The 15,493-nt window shown below is 42.9% G+C and overlaps 1 protein-coding gene across 5 annotated transcripts in view; it reads left to right on the top strand.

Annotated features, from left to right (window-relative positions):
- The window catches only part of CDAN1 (codanin 1), a 122,995-nt gene that overhangs the window by 539 nt on the left and 106,963 nt on the right, over positions 1 to 15,493 (top strand). For 3 of the 5 annotated variants that reach the window (XM_033951365.1, XM_033951364.1, XM_033951363.1), the window contains exon 2: positions 11,056 to 11,759. In XM_033951365.1, the coding sequence (XP_033807256.1) occupies positions 11,056 to 11,759 (704 nt within the window). Of the gene's footprint in view, positions 1 to 1,488; positions 1,635 to 9,229; positions 9,320 to 11,055; positions 11,760 to 15,493 lie in introns of those variants that run through there. The other 2 variants (XM_033951367.1, XM_033951366.1) reach the window with 2 other exon arrangements.

Here is a 15,493-nt window from a genome sequence, read left to right as displayed (position 1 = left end):
TAAGACCTCAGCGGTGCAAGCTGTGAGTAAATTTCATTCACAGTGCACCAAAATCTTCATCGGTCTAATTTCAAATAAATTTCTACAGATATTTTTTGCTTTATAAATATTTTAGTATAATTTAATTTTTAAATCAGGTACTCATCTCTTTAATGGAGCATAGCAGGGGTTCTTCACCAACATAGGCTATGTTTCGCCCAAGGGGCTTTACCTTGATAAAGCCCCTTGTGCGAAACATAGCCTATGTTGGTGAAGAACCCCTGCTATGCTCCATTAAAGAGAAGCCCCTTGGGCGAAACATAGCCTATGTTGGTGAAGAGCCCCTGCTATGCTCCATTAAAGAGAAGCCCCTTGGGCGAAACATAGCCTATGTTGGTGAAGAACCCCTGCTATGCTCCATTAAAGAGATGAGTATCTGATTTAAAAATTAAATTATACTAAAATATTTATAAAGCAAGAAATATCTGTAGAAATTTATTTGAAATTAGACCGATGAAGATTTTGGTGCTAATAGCACTGTGAAATGAAATTTACTCACAGCTTGCACCGCTGAGGTCTTAAATGGAAGAGCAGATAGTATAGGGACCAGGTATTATACTAGCCTGCAGTTTCCCAGGCCCAGCAGTGCAGGTTAAGGCCACACACCTCTTAAGATCATAAGACCTCTTGTGTGGCTTGCAGCTCCCCACCGGGTTTCACCTCAAAAGCTACAAGGAGGATGCTAGCGATGGCTGCCTTTGTACTGTTCTGCTGTGGTCCATTCCCTCCCCTCTGCAGCAGCTTCTGTTTCCCCTTGGGCAGATCACAGCAAAGAAAAAGTGCAGAGGAGACCATGGGCAGTGCTAGAGAATTTCTGCTGCTCCTGCAATCTCCTTGTAGTTTTTATGGTTGAGGGGCGCTTTAAAAATGAGTGGAGAGAACATTTGGGGGAGGGGGAAGAATAATAATAATATGCTGAATGGGAGGGCAGAGAGGAGAGGAATTGGGGGCACATGGATGGAGGGGAGGGAAATGGGGGAGGAAATGGAGAGATAGATAGATCTGAGATGGAGGCAGAAAAATAGAAGAAAACTGAATATGAAAATTGGTGCAAATGATGGATGTACTGCAAAAAGTGAAGGAGAGGAAAGAAACAGCAAATGTATAAGGAGGCATTGGAAACAGAGTTAAGAGCACAGAGGGAACAAGATGATTAGAAAAATAAAATCACCAGATAACAATGGTAGGAAAAATGTTTTTATTTTAAATTTAGTGATTGAAATATGTCAGTTTTGAAAATTTACATCTCTTTTTTTATTTTGGACTGTTCAGGAAGAAATGCATTTCTTTCTATTTCTGTTGTAGTATACTGTGTGCAGAATCTGGCATATTAGGGTTTCATTTGTGTACAATAATACTTTTAGTTTGTGGGTTTATATTTGAAAAGGATTTTTTGTTTGTTTTTTGTATGTATGACTGAGACCAGGTGTTCTGGTTGAAGAGGGGTGCTATGACAGTAAACTCCATGAAATACAGTCACTCCTACAAGTGCAAATTAAAAGACATTTCTACTGTGACTAAACTAAGGAAGAACTTGTGGTCAGATAAGTTTCGTTTCTCAAGAAAGAGCACAAGCTTGCAACAGAAGAAACCAGGTGATGTGTGTCAGCAGATAAACAAGTACTCTATTACTAACTGCTAAGCCAACTTGTGTAACTTCTAGCAACTGCTGAGTCAACAACTGACCAGACACATCTGGACAAAGGACCTGACCACAGAAAACCTACAAAGGACAGTGAACAATCTTCCAGATATGGGCACAAGAACATGGAGCGAACAAAAGGAAAAAGATGATGTCCAGCAGTTTCTCAACCTTTTCAAGCCAAGTACCCCTAAGCCTAACAAATACCAACAGAGTAACCCCGCCCAAACTCCGCTCCTGACTCTACCCCATAATAGTAATACTAATTGTAATGCAATTTCTTCCATCCATTTTTCATATACACACAATTTAATCCTATTAATACATAATGGTAACCACAAAATTAAAAAAAACACATAGCACACTACACAGAGAAAATGTTAATTATCATTGGGGGTGTTTCAAAGATGTTGACTTTAAAATATGCAATGTCAACTCAGTAACAACTATAGAAAAATAGACAAATATAGTGCAAAATATAGACAGCAGATATAAATTCTCAAAACGGACACATTTTGATCACTAAATTGAAAATAAAATTATTTATCCCAGGATAAGCAGGCAGCCTATTCTCACATATGGGTGACATCAGCGGAGCCCGGATGCGGAAGCTCGCAAGCAGACTTGCTTGAAGAAACTAGAAGTTTCGAATCAACCGCACCGCGCATGTGCTAGTACCTTCCTGCCCAGCGTAGGGCGCGTCTCCTCAGTTCTCAGTTTTCCGCAGAGCCAAGAAGTCCATCTTTGACTCTCTGCGTTTAACTTCGTTACTTCGTGCCTTCTCTGAGCCGCGGTTTGTATTTTTTTCTTCACGAATCGCTGTTCTTACTTTATTTCTTTTATTTCTAGTTTTAAAAAAAAATTTTCAATCTTCCGTCCGTCTGCTGGGGCAGACCGAGGAGGCAGCGGTTTGATTGCTTCGTCCAAGTCTCCATATTCTTTTGATGCCTTTTTTTCCTGCCGAAGCTTCATCTTCGACCCAGGCTGCCTCGATGACCTCGAGTCCTTCTCAAGGCAAAGCATTGGCAGATCAGCTATCTTTCTCATCTTTTCTTCGTCAGATGGCTGTTGCTTTGGATCTTCAATTAGATGCTGTTTCCAAATACTCTAAGGAGTACCTCGAAGTCATGCATCTCCCTCAACCTCCAGCAGAGTCACTTAAGCTTCCTCTTCACAAGCTTTTGTCTCAGACTTTTGGCCGATGCCTGGAGACCCCTTATACCATACCGGCTGTTCCAGGCAAATTGGACTCTAGGTATAAAACTGTACATCGCAAAGAGCTTGACAACTCACAGTTATCTCATCAGTCCCTGCTTGTCGAGTCCTCCTTGAAGAGGTTCCATCCTTCCAAGGTTTATGCCACCGTTCCTCCGGGAAGGGAAGGGAAAACTATGGACAAATTCGGATGTCGCATCTATCAAAATGCCATGATGTCCTCTAAAGTCCTCAATTATAATTTTCATTTTATTACTTATTTTGAGTTCCTCATCACTCTATTACCAAAGTTCTTGACTTATTTGGATACTCAAAAGCACTTTGAATTTCAAGAAGTCATTGCTTCTTTATCACAACTCAGATTACATCTCCTTCAGTCATTTTATGATGCCTTCGAGTTGTCTGCCCGGGCAGCTGCTTGCTCTGTAGCCATGCGTCGCCTTGCCTGGCTTCGCACCATTGACATGGACCCCAATCTTCAGGACCTCTTGGCCAATATTCCTTGTGCAGGCAATGACCTCTTTGATGAATCCATCGAAGCAGCCACCAAGAAATTGTCTGAATATGAAAAATCCTTTGCTTCTATTGTCAGACCTAAGCCAAAGCTAGCTCCTGCCAAACCTGCACACTCTTCTCCTATATATCAGAAGCGTTTTGCTCCGAGTACGGCTCCTTACAATCACCCTCCTCCTAAGAAACAGCAGCCTGAGAAGCAACAAAAATCTCAACCTTCTGCTGTTCTTAAGGCTACTCAGCCTTTTTGACTGTTTAAAACAGAGCATAACCTCCACCGTTCTGACTCTGCCTTCTTTTCCCCCTATAGAGGAGGTCGTCTCCATCATTTTTACCATCGATGGACGACAATTACATCCGACCTCTGGGTGCTCACCATCATCAAGGAAGGTTACTCTCTTCATTTCACCCAGGTTCCTCCAGACCTTCCTCCAAGAGAGTATCCTTCGAGTCCATCCCAGACCGCCCTTCTTCTTCATGAAGCTCAAGCTCTGCTTTGTCTCCATGCCATCGAACCAGTTCCTTTGGAACAGCAGAACAGGGGGTTTTATTCCCGTTACTTCCTTGTTCCGAAGAAGACGGGCAATCTGCGGCCCATTCTAGATCTCAAGGCTCTCAACCAATTTTTGGTCAAAGAAAAATTTCGAATGTTATCCCTGGCATCCCTTTATCCCTTTCTCGAGCAGAACGACTGGTTATGCTCTCTGGATCACAAGGAGGCCTACAATCATATTCCCATTCATCCGGCCTCCCGTCAATACCTCAGATTTCGGGTGGGGAATCTGCATTTTCAATACAGAGTGCTGCCCTTCGGCCTGGCTTCATCTCCCAGGGTGTTCACCAAGTGCCTTGTAGTGGTAGCAGCAGCTCTAAGGAACCATGGTCTTCAGGTATTTCCCTACCTGGACGACTGGCTATCAAAGATTCAACATCTCAGGGGGTTATTGTAGTGACCCAGCGGACTACCTGGTTCCTACAAAGTTTGGGATTCGAAATCAACTTTCCCAAATCCCAACTTCAGCCCTCACAGAATCTACAATTCATCAGAGCTGTTCTGGATACTATCCAACTCGGAGCATTCCTTCTACAACAACGTCTGGAAGCTCTACTTCAACTCTGTCATGCAGTGTCTTCCCGCTCTTCCATATCAGCATGATTGTACTACTAGGTCACATGGCCTCCATAGTACACATGACTCCTTTTGCCAGACTTCACCTCAGAATTCCTCAGTGGACCCTGGCTTCTCAATGTACGCAGGTTTGCGACCCACTTTCTCAACACATCACAGTCACTCCTTCTTTGAAGCAGTCTCTCCGTTGGTGGATGCTCTCTTCCAGTCTCTCCAGAGGCTTGCTTTTTCAAATGCCCCCTCATCAGAAGGTCCTCACGACAGACTCTTCAACCTACACTTGGGGCACTCATCTCAATGGTCTCCATACACAAGGCCACTGAACCAGTACGGATCGTCAATGTCACATCAATCTGTCGGAACTCGGAGCGATTTTCAAGGCTCTCAACGCTTTTCAACATCTTCACGACCAGGTAGTTCTCATTCGGACAGACAACCAAGTCACCATGTATTATGTCAACAAGCAGGGAGGGACGGGATCTGTCTCCCTTTGTCAAGAAGCTATGAAGGTTTGGGACTGGGCAATCTGCCACAACACCTTCCTCAAAGCTGTCTATATCCAAGGGGCGAAGAATTGCTTGGTGGATAACTTGAATCGTCTTCTGCAACCTCACGAATGGATACTCCATTCCTTGCCTCTACATCACGTTTTTTCACAGTGGGGAACACCTCGGATAGACCTCTTTGCAGCTCCCCACAATTACAAACTGCCTCAGTTCTGCTCCAGGATATACTCTCCTCATCACCTCGAGGCAGATGCTTTTCTTCTGGAATGGATGAATCTCTTCCTCTATGCATTTCCTATATTCCCTCTCATTCTCAAGACTTTGGTCAAGCTAAAGAACAATCATGCCACCATGATTCTGATTGCTCCTCGGTGGCCCAGACAGCCTTGGTACTCCCTTCTACTTCAACTCAGCAGCAGGGAGCCATTCCTCCTTCCAGTGTTTCCTTCTCTGCTTACACAGAGCCAAGGATCTCTACTTCATCCCAACCTGCAGTCTCTACACCTGGTATCTCTCAACATGACTCCTCTGCAGTTTTCTCAACCTGTCAGAGACGTTTTAGAGGCTTCTAGGAAACCTACCACTCGACAATGCTATCACCAAAAATGGACTAGATTTTCTACGTGGTGTTTTTCTCATGATAAGGAGCCCCAACATTCCTCCTTATCTTCTGTTTTGGATTATCTTTTGCACTTATCAACTTATGGCCTCAAGTCTACATCGATCCAAGTCCATCTCGGTGCAATTGCAGCTTTCCATCAGCCTATCAAAAGGAAACCCTTCTCTGCTCATCTGGTGGTTTCCAGATTCATGAAAGGACTTTTCAATGTCAAACCTCCTCTCAAACCACTTCCTGTGGTTTGGGACCTCAATGTTGTCCTTGCTCAACTGATGAAGCCTCCATTTGAACCAAATGACCAGGCTCATCTGAAGTATCTCACTTGGAAAGTGGTGTTTCTTATTGCCCTCACTTCTGCTCGACGAGTCAGTGAACTGCAAACTTTAGTTGCTGATCCACCTTTCATGGTGTTCCATCACAACAAAGTGGTTCTTCGTACTCATCCTAAATTCCTCCCTAAAGTGGTATTGGAATTTCATCTCAACCAATCCATTGTTCTTCCAGTATTCTTTCCAAAGCCTCATTCTCATCCTGGAGAAGTAGCTCTTCATACTCTGGACTGTAAACGTGTTTTGGCCTTCTATTTGGAACGCACCAAACCACACAGAACTGCTCCTCAACTTTTTGTCTCCTTCGATCAAAATAAGTTGGGACATCCTATTTCTAAGCGTACCATCTCCAACTGGATGGCTGCTTGTATCTCATTCTGCTATGCCCAGGCTGGATTACACCCACACAGTAGAGTCACAGCCCATAAAGTCAGAGCAATGGTATCTTCAGTAGCTTTCCTCAGATCTACACCTATTGAGGAAATTTGCAAGGCTGCTACTTGGTCCTCATAAGAACATAAGAACATAAGCAATGCCTCTGCTGGGTCAGACCTGAGGTCCATCTTGCCCAGCAGTCCGCTCACGCGGCGGCCCAACAGGTCCAGGACCTGAGCAGTAATCCTCTATTTATACCCTTCTAGTCCCTTTTCCAGCAGAAAAATGTCCAATCCTCTCTTAAATCCCAGTACTGTATTCTGCCCTATAACGTCCTCTGGAAGCACATTCCAAGTGTCCACCACACGTTGGGTAAAGAAGAACTTCCTGGCATTTGTATTGAATCTGTCCCCTTTCAACTTTTCCGAATGGCCTCTTGTTCTTTTATTTTTTGAAAGTTTGAAGAATCTGTCCCTCTCTACTCTCTCTATGCCCCTCATGATCTTATAAGTCTCTATCATATCCCCTCTAAGTCTCCTCTTCTCCAGGGAAAAGAGACCTAGTTTCTCCAATCTCTCAGCGTATGAAAGGTTTTCCATCCCTTTTATCAGACGTGTCGCTCTTCTCTGAACTCTCTTGAGTAACGCCATATCCTTCTTAAGGTATAGCGACCAAAACTGGACACAGTATTCCAGGTGTGGGCGCACCATCGCCCGATACAGCGGCAGGATAACTTCTTTCGTCCTGGCTGTAATACCCTTCTTGATTATACCTAGCATTCTGTTCGCTCTCGGTTAATTTTTCTGCTTGATTTCCATTGAAGAATTGCTCAGGTTCCGGTATGTTGGTTGTGTCTTCGTTTGTAAATACAGACGAAAAGAACATGTTCAGTCTTTCCGCGACTTCTTTCTCCTCCTTCACTACTCCCTTCCTGACTCCATCATTCAGCGGTCCCACCTCCTCCCTAGCTGGCTGTTTCCCTTTAACATATCTGAAGAACGGTTTGAAATTACGGTTCATACTTTCACTTCTCACTATTCTCTGGATGTTTTCTCTAGACGGGATGGACAGTTTGGCCAAAAGTTTTACAAAATTTATTCTCCTAAATTGCCAACGCTCCCACCATCCCATTCTGGTTAGCTTGGAGGTCACCCATATGTGAGAATAGGCTGCCTGCTTGTCCTGGAATAAAGCATAGTTACTTACCGTAACAGGTGTTATCCAGGGACAGCAGGCAGCTATTCTTATAACCCCCCCCACCTCCCCTGGTTGGCTTCTCTGCTAGCTATCTGAACTGAGGAGACGCGCCCTACGCTGGGCGGGAAGGCACTTGCGCATGCGCAGTGCGGTCGAGTCGAAACTTCTAGTTTATTCAAGCAAGTCTGCTTATGAGCTTCCGCAACTGGGCTCCGCTGATGACGTCGCCCATATGTGAGAATAGCTGCCTGCTGTCCCTAGATAACACCTGTTACGGTAAGTAACTGTGCTTTTTCCTACCTTTGTTGTCTGGCGATTTCATGAGTCTCTGGTTGCATTTCCTTCCGATTGTGCATCCTTTCTTTCTGAACTCAGGCCCAACAATTGTCCCTTTCTATTCTCTCCCTCTCTCCCTCCTATGTCCCAAGTTACTGCCCTCTTCCTCCCCCGAAGCTGCACCGAAGCCTTCCTGCCCCCAAAGCTGACCTGCTGCCATCCGACACCTACCCACTCCATTTAATTACCTCCCGCCCTCCGCTGAAGCCTGCCTGCCCCCAATCTGACCCACCGCCAATTCTTCCTCCTTCCCCTTCGCCACCCGCCCACTACATTTAATTACAGCCCCGGTGGTACCACAACTACAGGAAGAGAAAGGAAGGCCAGGTGCATGCAGCGATTGCCCGCCGCAGGTCCAGAAGCCTTCCCCCCCAATGTCAGTTCTGAGAGATGGTCCGGGCCAGCCCATATCTGCTTGGGCTGGCCCCACCTTCTTTCCGATATCAGAATTGACATCACGTGGAAGGCTTGTGGGTTGGTGTGCCTGGCCATTCCCTTCCTGTAGTTGCGGCACCAGTAGGGCTATAATTAAATATAGTGGGTGGGTGGCGAGTGGCGGCGAGCAGATGGGTGGGGGATGGGCAGCGGTCATCCTGTGTATCCCCAACGAGCGGCCCATACTGCGCGTTGAGAAACCCCGATGTACAGGGTGCCAAGTCTTTATTCAACAAGCGCTGCTTAAACATAAATTTGTGTCCAAAGGAGTGATGAACCAGGACTTGACTGTCCATGTTTCGAAAGAAACTCCTTTCTCAGGGGTCCTAAAGGTATATAAGCCACATTCTGGGATACCATACAGATTACAACTGGATAAAAAGGCGATATCGTGGACTATCGAATGAGTATAGTGGCTTCTCAACTGTGTAAAATGAAACAAGGAGGCAATAAGGAAAAGGGCAGTATAGAGGCAATTTTGCATCAATTGAAATAACATAACAACAACAGGGTTGGCACAGGAGTAGGGGTGTAGACCAAAATTAAGCCTATATGATGAGCATTTCTTGCGGCTCTAAGGCAGAGACCGATACATACATTCAGGTTCTGCCAGCTTCTGTTTATATTTCTCTCCATTGCATTTCCAGTCTGATAATATCAATTTATTACTGGTACACTACATTTTATATACTCTAATTACAAATAAAAGTATTATCTGATTTGGAAATACATTGCACGTCTTGTCTTGGTCATTTCCTTAAATGGGAGGAATAGTGAAAGGCTAAGCAGCGTCTCTTCAGGGTGGAGATAGAAGTCCAGAAATTTTGGTTGTTTGGCCCCAAGTAGGAAGATATTTGTCGGTTCTCCTTCAGCTTTTTTGGACTCGAAATGGCCCCAACTGAAAAATGAATGAAGACTATTGCCATACTGGGACAGACCAATGGTCCATCAAACCCAGTATCCTGTTTCCAACCCAGGTCACAGGTAACTGGCAAGATTCCGAGGAGTGAAATAGATTTTATGATGCTTATCCTAGGAATAAGCAGTGGATTTCTCCAAGCCTATGGACTTCCCTTTTAGGAAATTATCCAAACTTTTTTTTAAACTGTGCTATGCTAACTGATTTCATCACATTCTCTGGCAACAAATTCCAGAGTTTGATTACATGTCGATTAAAGAAATGTTTTATTCGGTTTGTTTTAAATGTACTATTTAGTAGCTTCATCGTATGCCCCCTAGTCCTTGTATTTTTGGAAGTAGTAAACAAGTGATTCACATCTACCCTTTCAATCCCGCTCAGTATACTTCTCCTTCCAAATTCATGGGTTTAGGACTCGCGACTTTGGTTACTTGCGAGTTTCTAATCCCTGACCCACCCCCGCCTCCTGGACCTCTCCAGGTGGTTTATTGGTGAAGTGTGACATGAGCGATCTTTCTATGCTCCTGCCCTGTGCAGAGCCATTGAAAAAATGGCTGCTATGAGTTCCCACTCTAGTCTCGTGAGACCACAGGAACTCATGGCAGCCATTTTTGTTGATGGCGCTGCATGTGGCAGGAGTGTAGGAAGATTGCTCTTGCCCCACTTCACGGCTAGACCACCAGGTAAGGTGGGAGAGGTCCGGGAGGCAGGGGTGGGTCAATCAGCCCTAAAGATTATTCACGATTTTTCCATAATTGTGGGCTGGCTTTGCCCCTAACCCCTGCAAATATGGAAGGAGAAGTGTATTTTATAGACCTCTATCAAATCTCCCCTTAGCTGTCTCTTCTTAAAGCTGAAGAGCCCTAGCCGCTTTTCCCCATAGGGAACTCATCCTATGCCTTTTGCTGTACCTTTTTCCTTTTCTAATTTCATTTTATCTTTTTTGAGGTACAGTGACTAGAATTGTACACAGTATTTGAGGTGCCTTTATATTGAGCAATATAAAGGTATTATAACATTTTCATCTTTATTTTCCATTCCTTTTCTGATAATTCCTAACATTCTAACTGCTTTCTTAGCTGTACACTGAGCTGAGGGTTTCAATGTATCCTCAACGATGATACCTAGATCCTTTTCCTGGGCGGTGACTCCTAACATAGAGTTGCTTTGCTTTTGTCAGTTCCTGAACCAACTGCTCCATAAGGAAGTCCTTGATTTCATCAAGGAATTTTAACTCCCTAGCATGCCCTGATGTTACATTTCCACAGTCAATATTGCTGTAGTTGAAATTGCCCATTTATTATTGTGTTACCCAATTTGTCCCTAATTTCTGATGACACTTCAGTATCCTGGTCAAGTAGACAGTAGTACACTCCTATCACTGTCCTTTTCCCCTTTACACATGGGATTTCTACCCATAGGGATGCCAAGGTGTGTTTCAGCTCCTGTAGAATTTTTACTCCAAGGCCCTCCTTAACATTTAATACTACATCTCCACCAGTTCGATTCACCCTACCACTGTGATATTGTTTGTACCATGGTATGACAGTATCCCATTGGTTATCTTCTTCCACCTGGTCTCAGAGATACCTATTGGATAAAGATGAAACCTGAATTAACTGCATCTTCCCCTTTGAAAAATTTTATTCTGATATTTTTACATTTTGAGTTCCTCTTCTGATTATATAATTTAATTTTTAACAGTGATAGCCTACCTTCTCAGTGGAAGAGGGAAATTGTTGTTTAGTCAAATTGGCTATCATTGCTGCTTTTTCCTGATCATGTTTTTTTCTTTTTGTAGGAAAACCATATGAATGCCAATCTTGCCTCTCTTAGTTTAATTAAAAAAGACTTTGTGCCTTTCCTGTTGAATTACCTACGTGAGCAGACCAGTCAAATCCTGACTAATGGACCTTCAACCCCTGCAAAAGTTCCAAATGCCAAGGCCCATGAAACATCCAGTGGCCATTGTAACCAAAAGACAGAACGGAATTCAGAAAAGAAAACCGCAGGGCCTAGGGGGAGCCGTGTGCAGCTTTTTTCACAGACTTCTAATAGATCCTGCATCTCGGATATTTCTTCATCCACCTCAGCACACAGTGGGTCTTCAGTCTTCAAGTCAAACCTGTCTTCCAGTTATAGTGGTTTTCCAGATATTGTCTCCCATAGTAGCCCAAGCTTTGGTTCCAGTCCTATGCCCTACCATAGTGAAAGACGCTCTGGTCAGAAAGTCAGCTTAGGGGATTTCATTGTACCTGCTCCTGATGACCAGGCACCAAGACGAGGAAGGCGAAAAAATAATTCTGGACATGTTTCTAGCCGGCAGGTGGCCAGAGATCTGGGTCAAAGTCTAAACGAGGTGGATAACAAAGAAGAAAACTTGGCACCATTTGGGGCCAGAAAACAACCAACAGATTCTGTTATAGTCGGCTCTTCCAAACCTGAGCTGAATGTTGACAGTTTTGAGGAATTCCCACCCATGTCTGCTCTCTCTGGCTTGGCTAGGTAAGAGGAAGTATCTGTTTTCCATTTTCTTCCATTTTTTTTTTTTTTTTTAACACTGACTACTTGTTGCTTTCTAATGTTGCTTTTTGTTTTGCAAGTCAAATATGACTACTCCTAATAAAGAAAACCAGAGAAAGATGAAGCCAACAGTATTTTAAATATGTTGTTATATGATGTGGGTTTAGATAGGTAACCTTTTTTATGCTCTGTGTTCACCACTACCAGGCACAGAGCAGCTTAAAATATTAGATAAGTTCTCCTTTAAGAATAAGATATATTAAAAAAATGAAATATAGATATGGTGGAAAGTGGAGGACTGGCCAATGAGGAGGCTAGCTACATGTTCTAAATGAGTGAGGTCTTGCAATATAAGTACGCATAGTATTTTGTATTAAAGTTTTGGGTTGTGGAACGAATCATCTGAGTTTCCATTATTTCTTATGGGGAAATTCGCTTTTATATACGAGCATGTTTCTGGAATGAATTATGCTCGCAAACCAAGGTTTTACTGTATAAGATATATTCTAAATATTTTTTTAAAAAAATTGTGGATATAAGTGTGAAGATTTGTGAAAGAAAAGATTAATGAAAGATTGAATTAATGCTAAAGTGGAGTTTGAATGGATTGCATGATATACAGTATCAGAAATATAAATGTTGGCATAATATTTATGAAACACCTAATATGAGAGGTGCTGAAAAGTTCAGTCTAACCAAGAAGAGAATGACATGAATATGGTTCAATTTATGATCTGAAGCAATGTCAAAACATAGAATTTTGTTCATGCAAATTGACACTTAACGAAATAAGCTAACTCTTTTCAGCTACAGTGGCAAAATAACTCTCAGAATTTAGGAAGTTGGCTGGTTGGGCTGAGAACATTACAGCACTCCTCGTAAGCATGCATAAAATAACATAGATATGATGTTAATGCTTACGAAGTGCAGATATATAGATGGGTGGCTAAACGTAAGACAATATCTTTGTACAATTAACCAAGATATATGGAACAGATCTAAGTTGTAGTGTGTGTAGCATGCTAGCCCAGATGTAAAATGAGTGTATAAGGTCACCCTATGTATAAAAAGCTTAGGAAAAGATATAAACCCAAAAAGAAGTGGGGAAGGGACACAGTCAATCAACTTCAGTTTATTTGAACAATATAAGTCAATTATACATATAATACAAATAATGCAGAATGTTTAAATGGGCACAGAATTTCAAATATTTTCATATATACATAAAACAAAGCAGGCATAACAAGGAATCTTTCAATCCTTTTTCATACTGGACTCGGAATGAAAAAGGATTGAAAGATTCCTTGTTATGCCTGCTTTGTTTTATGTGTTATGCCTGCTTTGTTTTATGTATATGTATATATGTATCATTGATTTATATTGTTCAAATAAATTTGTCTCTGAAGTTGACTGTGTCCCTTCCCCACTTCTTTTTTGGTTTATATTGTCACACATGGGGTTGTGGGGTTTTTTTTCCTTTGTATTGTGGGATACAGGCTTGGGAGAAGAGCCAGGTTCTCAAGTGCTTTCTGAAGCAGAGGAAGTCCAGGCTCACTTCATTTAAAAATAATAAAAAACAGAAATCCCATACATCTTGCAACATCTTTATAAAAAATCCAACATTGGTACAACGAGTTGAGGTGATTAAATTTGTGGACGATAACGAAGTTATTCAGAGTAGTGAAGACACAGGGGGATTGTGAAGATCTACAAAGTGACATAATCAAGCTTGAGAAATGGGCATCGATATGGCAAATGAGGTTCAACGTAGATAAGTGCAAAGTGATGCATGTCGGTACTAAAAATCTCATGCACGAATGCAGGATGTCCGGGGCGATACTTGGAGAGACCTCCCAGGAAAGAGACTTGGGAGTTCTGATCGACAAGTCGATGAAGCCGTCTGCACAATGTGCTGTGGCGGCAAAAAGAGCAAACAGAATGCTAGGAATAATAAAGAAGGGAATCACAAAAAGATCGGAGAAGGTTAACATGCCGCTGTACTGGGCCATGGTGCGCTCTCACCTGGAGTACTGCGTCCAGCACTGGTTGCCGTACATGAAGAAGGACACGGTACTACTCGAAAGGGTCCAGAGAAGAGCGACAAAAAATGGTTAAGGGGCTGGAGGAGTTGCCGTACAGTGAGAGATTGGAGAAACTGGGCCTCTTCTCCCTTGAAAAGAGGAGACATGATCGAAACATTCAAAATACTGAAGGGAATAGACTTAGTAGATAAAGACAGACTATTCACACTCTCCAAGGTAGGGAGAACAAGAGGGCACTCTCTAAAGTTGAAAGGGGATAGATTCCGTACAAACGTAAGGAAGTTCTTCTTCACCCAGAGAGTGGTGGAGAGCTGGAACGCTCTTCTGGAGTCTGTTGTAGGGGAAAACACCCTCCAGGGTTTCAAGACTAAGCTGGACAAGTTCCTGCTAAACTGGGATGTAAGCAGGTGAGGCTGGACTCATTTAGAGCACTGGTCTTTGACCTGGGGGCTGCTAAGTGAGTGGACTGCTGGGCAGCAACGGCAATTCTTATGTTCTTATGCAACCTTAGTTCCAAGCACTGTGTCTGGAGTGTGCAGTGCAGAGGAGCTCGGAACAAAGACTGGACAGGATGTAAAGAGCCTGAAATGTTATTTTAGTTACATATTCTCTTACCAGCTGTAAGGTTACACTAACTTACGCAATATGACCAATGCACTGCACTGTGCCAAACTACACACAAACCCTCTTACATTCTGCTCCTCCTACCTCTTTCAGGTTCAGCCTCCTGCCCATGTTCTCTAGCATGTTCTCTAGCACTCTCTTACCCTCCACCATACATATGCTTCCTTAAGGTCCTCAGGTATAGCAGTGGTGAACTTATAGAAAGTTGATTTTGTGGCTAGCTTGCTGGGATTGACAGGCTGCAATCACTTCAGCATGACCATTTCATTGTAGGTAGCATCACAAGCAGCACATTCTCACATAAAAATCCCTTTCATTATATTACTGGAGAAGGAAGAATCTGGGGGAGTAGTTAGGCCTTATGATTGGGGAAATTTTGCATAAAAAAATACAAATAATGTAGAATTTTTAAATGGGCACAGAATTTCTAATATTTTCACACACATTTTCATTTTGTGTGGAATTCCTTCAGGAGTAGTAGATAAAATATGCTAATCGGTACAGCTCTAAATTTAAGATACAGTCTTTGTCTCCACTGAGAGGCTATTTCACCACACTTCCTATAAAAATATATTTCCTTAGATTACTCCATTGGGCCTATAACCTCTTAACTTCATCTTATGCCTTCCAATTCTGGAGTTTTTCTTCATTTGAAAAAAGCTGTATGTTAATGCCATAGAGATGTTTAGATGCCCTCTGATCACCACATCAGAGATTCAGGAGATTTTTGATTTTGGGGAAGCACTTTCAGTTTTAAGCAATGCCTTTTGGTTTAGCGATGTCACCAGGAATCTTTTTCCCAAGGTGGTAGTTATGTGCCATCTGGGTGTACTCATCTGGATCACTGGTTCATTTGAGCTCTTACTCCGAGAAGCCAAACGGACAACTGCGCAAGTCCTTCAGCCTTTTTGGTCCCTAGGTTGGTAGGGTAATCAATCTAGCTCTGCTCAACATCTGGAATACCCATGGGCAATGTTCAGCATGGATTTGGGAATGATGGGGTTTTCAAAACAAAGAAGCCTCAAACTTCAGTCATGGATCAAAGCTCTT

This window comes from Geotrypetes seraphini, chromosome 7 (assembly GCF_902459505.1).
Source record: "Geotrypetes seraphini chromosome 7, aGeoSer1.1, whole genome shotgun sequence".
NCBI classification, from domain to species: Eukaryota; Metazoa; Chordata; class Amphibia; order Gymnophiona; family Dermophiidae; genus Geotrypetes; species Geotrypetes seraphini.
The sequence above is the reverse complement of the archived record's forward strand: the minus strand, read 5'-3'. Positions and strand labels throughout refer to the sequence as shown.